General features: G+C 31.5%; 1 protein-coding gene across 1 annotated transcript; it reads right to left on the bottom strand.

Moving 5' to 3' along the window:
• Positions 1-1,389: 1,389 nt before the first annotated feature.
• On the bottom strand, positions 1,390-3,348 carry LOC108694053 (mitochondrial enolase superfamily member 1-like). Its single transcript, XM_018203305.1, has 6 exons — positions 3,265-3,348; positions 3,068-3,170; positions 2,845-2,960; positions 2,602-2,756; positions 1,789-2,381; positions 1,390-1,697 (listed from the first exon to the last, which is right to left on the bottom strand). The coding sequence occupies exons 1-6, from the start codon at positions 3,346-3,348 to the stop codon at positions 1,390-1,392; spliced, it is 1,359 nt and encodes a 452-aa protein (XP_018058794.1).
• Between the last annotated feature and the right edge of the window lie 2,239 nt (positions 3,349-5,587).

Here is a 5,587-nt window from a genome sequence, read left to right as displayed (position 1 = left end):
TTTTTTTTTTTTTTTTTTTTTTTTTTTTTTTTTTTTTTTTTTTTTATGATTTCGCATAATGAGGATACATTCGTGAGCATGTGTCGATAGAGATGAGAGCGTATTATATTATTTAGTAGTATCCACAAAATTTGAATACATAATGAGAAAAGCGACATTTGTTATAATATGCGAATGGCTGAAACGAAATGATATAAGAACAAAATTTGTTGCAATTTAAAGGACATACGATTTTATTTTTTTGATGAGTTGTGTCTCCGTGTTTTATTTTACACGAAATTAGCAAGCGCAGTTTATTTATTTATGTTGAGCAAAGTTAATTAAAGCGAGTCAGTAGCTTGAAAACAGAAACAACTCGTGTCTATTCGTAAAACGGCATTTTGGCTATTGTACCATTCGATGGTATTGTGACATGAAGAGTTTCATGAGAACTTATGCGCTAATAATTTAAAACATAATGGACTGATAATGATTAAGTCTTTAATTTTTGTGTTATCAACTTTTCCGTTTCATTTGTTCTATTGACGAAAGAGGGATAAAAAAAGAGATAAGTTTTCCATGGTGGATAAGATGGTAAATATTTACGGAATAGATAGATACGGCTTTTAACAGTTTCTTAGAAAAATTTAAGATTCCCTCAGCTCAACTGCCACTTATATAAATATGTTACACACATTATTAATTTATCATGTTCACATTAATTACATTACATAAAAATATACATATAGATATATGCTACTTATAAATATATAAATATATATATATATATATGTACAGTTTATATATATTTTAAATTAAAAAGTAATGCAATCAAAAAAGCGTTCGATTCATATAAATCTAAGATTCCTTTTTTTTCTTTTTCTAGATAGACAAATTACTTCTTTATACTTTAATTACTTCTTTTAGGTTCGGTTTTTCATTTTCTGGTTTATGATTAGATTTGAATTTGATAATAAAAATTGTATTTTTTTAAAGCTGTAATTAATCACTGGTTTTATAAATTCAATTTTAAAAATTTATCAAATATAAAACCATCAATTTAATAATTAACGATAATTAGAAAAATACAATTTTTTTTACATTTACTTTAAATACTTACTTTAAATACTTTTTCTTTATATTATCGTCAGGTTAAGTCTAACTACAAGTTAACCAGAAAAATGAAAATTGTATTTTAAAGATTTGATTCGATAACTGTGAGAATAAAAATATTTAATAATAGTTTGTTAAAGATTACATGTTCATTATAAAATAATGTTACACAATTTTGGGTACTGAATATATTATTTCAAAATAAATGCGTTTTATAAATCAGAAAATATCAATTTTACCAAAAAATTCCAGTTATCTTATGGTTAGTAGTATCAGCAAAATATTTTCGTATTATCATCACTTTTTTTGATAATTGAGTTCGTTCTTGAATCGTTTTGTTACAAACAAATGTTTCCATCTTGTACCTTCCGGGTAAGACCATCGCATAATGCACTTGTTCTTAAGCTGAGTTGAAAATCCTGGACGGTTAGGCAGTAGGTAAGCAGCGTTTCTAATAAATACAGGATCTTCAAAGTATCCGTGCTGATGACTTCTGTATTCTATTTTAATATCCGTGAATTCACTTAAGCAAATAAAATTCCACATTTGGAGATGTTGAATCATCTCGCCCGAGCCAACTTCACCAGCATGTCCCCACACTGGTACTATAAATAAAATAAATTCGCATTTCGTTTCACTAAGCAAAAGATCACTCTGAATGATAAAAATCTAAGAATATGATTATCACAAATTTACTTGAATGCTTTTTTGCCATAAAGTATACGGCTAACGCTTCGTTAATTCCACCGAGCCTGCCTACATTAATGTTCCAAAAATCGATTCCACCAAATTTCAAGAATTGCTTGAATAGGACGCGATTTGCGCACGTTTCGCCGCAACTCACTTGCACTGAGTACTTCAACTTTTTTAGTGCAGCTCGTATCGCAACGTGTCCCAGGACATCGTCGGGAGATGTCGGTTCTTCTATGCAATAGGGACGCATTTTATTGAAACCTTTCACAGAAAAGATTGCTTCGTGCTTGTCCCAGAATTGATTCGCATCCACTATCAATATCTTGTCACTACGCTTGCCTATCACATTTCGTATGAGATTACACTTCTTCCAGCTCACGGGGATAGTCGGGCCTACATATATTTTATACTCCTTAAATTCTAGTTTCTTAAATTTTTTACAAGCACTTCTAAATTGTTGATTGCTGAAAGACCATCCGATGTCGGCCGTATACGCTGGATGTCCTTTACTTTCTAATATCTTCTTCCTTTTCTCTTTACCCGACTGATCTTTCTTGAGCATTTCTATCGCCTCCTCCTCGGTCACCACATCTCTACTATAATAAAAAATATATATAAAAAATTTCAAATATTTAATATAATAATTTAATATAAAATATTAGTATTCGAGTGTGTGTGTGTGTGTGTGTGTGTGTGTGTGTGTGTGTGTGTGTGTGTGTGTGTGTGTGTGTGTGTGTGCGCGCGTGCGTGCGTGTGTGTGTGGTTTTTAAATGCAATTGTGGCATAAACAACGCCACATGACAGATTTTAGTTTACATATATCTAAAATCCACAGTAGAAACGAGTTGTTCGGGTGTCATATCAGTCAGCAACTTCCAGACGGGTTTATCCTCAATACGTGCCCATAGATCCCATAAAGCGTTCACGATAGCTGCTGTAGCTAAATGTACCACACCGCATTCCGCTCCTAGCTAAAATATATAAATCATACCTTGAGTCATTATATATTAATTAATATAATTGATAGACACATGATTTGCTTTATTGTATATATATTACCCATCGAAATTCCACGTCGGTTGTTAATTGTCTCCAAAATGATGCAAAATTGGAATAGATTTCTGTGGTCGTTCGTTTCTTTACGTTTCTGAACAGAAGCTTGCATGTTTGCACCACTATAAAATTTATTATCGATATAATGAAAACGAGAGAGAGAGAGAGAGAGAGAGCGAGAGAGAGAGAGAGAGAGAGAGAGAGAATAGTTAGTATTGTTAATACGTACCAAATTCATTTCCTCTTCCCAAAGTAGTTGCAATGCCATATCCTTTATATTTCGTGTTAGTGTGGATTATTACATACGTGCAGGCGTGATTGGGATTCGTATGCTGTTAAAAGTCGATTATATTAAATACAAGCCTCTCGATAATTCGAAAATAAAAAACGTAAATATTTTATTATGAAAATTAATGCAATGCGTACCATTGAATCATTTCCAAACTGCCACATTGATGTTGGAAATCTTACATCATACACTTCAATGTCAACGATTTCCGCCTCTATCATCTTTCTATATCGCTCAGCAACACGATATTCACAAACTGACGGTAATGACAATGTTCTGACTAAATAATGTTCTCCAGAAACGACCTCTTCCAAAATATATATATAAAAAGATTTTCTGTATGGCGTGAAATAAATATTTATGTTTACTTATAAGGACTCGAATCAAGAATTAGTTACTAATCACGTTAAAATCGCTCTTACAGATTATTCAAACATTTATAAAACATTCTTTCTTTGAATTTTTTGTGTATTTTATTTTTTGGTGCTTTCTATAAATATCTAAATATTACAAGGATAATTTTCATACAGAATTTTCTCGTTACTAAATGTATATTTAATGTATATAATTTGATTTATAGTTTATTATATAACTATTTATGATTCTAAAATGCTAGTTTTCGATTAAAATTTCAGAATCGCTACGCGGCAAGTCATTTCGTCAGGCTCATCCTCTATAAACTGCCGATATTATCATCGTTGTATTTCATTGTTCGCATTATTTTTAGATTTATTGTTGTAATGTTTACAATTAGTTTTGTTTATATAAGCCATATCAATTCAAATTCGTAAGCAATATACTTGAATCATTCCTTCGCCATTTGTACACCTATTAATATCTTCATTAAAAATTATAAAAGTTATAAATGTTACATATAATTAGTAACACAAGTACTCGAAGCCATTTACGCGATAATATAATATAATGGTATTATAAAAAATTGCAACGTCGTGATCAAATTATTTACTATAAAAATTGTTTACTATAAAAAGCAACGTTTGCCAATCCTGCTAATAACTAACGATTTTTCGAATGAGTCACTCTTGCAAGAAATAATCAAGTAGATGTATCATTGCGATAGATTTTGTTACATAAAAAAATATCAGAGTTTAAAAATGTTTAAAATACAAAGTAGAGATGTAACACAATAAAAAATTTTTTTTTCTGATATTTCACAATTAATTTAATCTATCAGAAGAAATGTGGTATTGACGTAAATGATCCATGGACGTAAATACGTGAAAAACAATTCGATGTATTTGTCAATTCTGTGCTAATTAAACGCTAAGGTTGTGCTAAAATTAGAAAAGTCTCTTTGAAAAGTAATTTGTTACCATTACGCGTTACTTACTGAAAAAAGTAATTAGTAACATTACTCGTTATAAAGTAACGAGTAAAAAGTAACGCGTTACAAATTAGAAGTTATTTTTTTCAGTAACCAATGACTTTTTCAATCCATTACAAGAAACGGTTGATTTTTCTAACTCTGATGTTAGCATTACCGTCATAAAAAAAATTCACAATATCATTACCAAATCGTTATTACAACAAGGTAATGACATTCCAAGTAACGCATTGCCAGCCCTGTTATTAGGAATGTATCAGAATAGGAAGTTGAAAATGCTACAGCGAGTATATGTGTTCATTTTCTCCTATTTCTTACAAGATATTTACTAACAGACGATAATCTAGAATTGAGAATACAGTATACGTATATGCGTCTTTCTAGACCTTCGACAAATCGCCAAGTTATACGAGAAACATGTTAAACGAGGAAGTTATCGGAATAATCAGCAACAATCAGGAATAATTCCTCCTACACACGCGTCGGATATAAACAAGTGCCATGCACCAGTTCGTTAGTGGGGGTTAACAAGCGTGGTTGTCATGGAAATCAGATGCACTACCGCGCTCCGATTGGATGTTGCGATTCTCTGGTGGGGAATCAGAAGCACGTGTATAACAGAGAGTATTCCGACAACCTCTTTGCTGAACATGTTCCCCACATAAATTTGCGATTTTTCGAGGGTCTAGAAAGACACGTGCATATATTTTCAATCTTTAGTTATCGTCTATCGGTAAATATTTCCTGAGAGACAGGACCGAGTTAAGCATTACATCTCCGTAACCTCCTGTCCGAATATGTACTTCTGATAACTTCAACGATTTTTCAACTGCTGAACTGTTCCGACTGCTCGTGAAATACACAGAGTGCTAGATTGACTGGTTGTACATACTGCGTATAGTATACAGTCAGAGAGAAACTTGAAAGAGGACCTTTTTCCTGTAACAGCAAATTGCTCCCGCACTATTGCCCTTTGAAGAAGTGAATATTTGAATATTCAAACAAGTATAATTTAAACCGAATTTTGTCTTATAATACACATCTTATATAATAATCTGCATAAAAATGGAATTACGAAGTTATGTTTTTTAATACAAAATTTTAGCCTTTTTTTA

Source organism: Atta colombica, unplaced genomic scaffold (assembly GCF_001594045.1).
Source record: "Atta colombica isolate Treedump-2 unplaced genomic scaffold, Acol1.0 scaffold112, whole genome shotgun sequence".
NCBI classification, from domain to species: Eukaryota; Metazoa; Arthropoda; class Insecta; order Hymenoptera; family Formicidae; genus Atta; species Atta colombica.
This window is presented reverse-complemented; position numbering and strand designations above follow the sequence as displayed.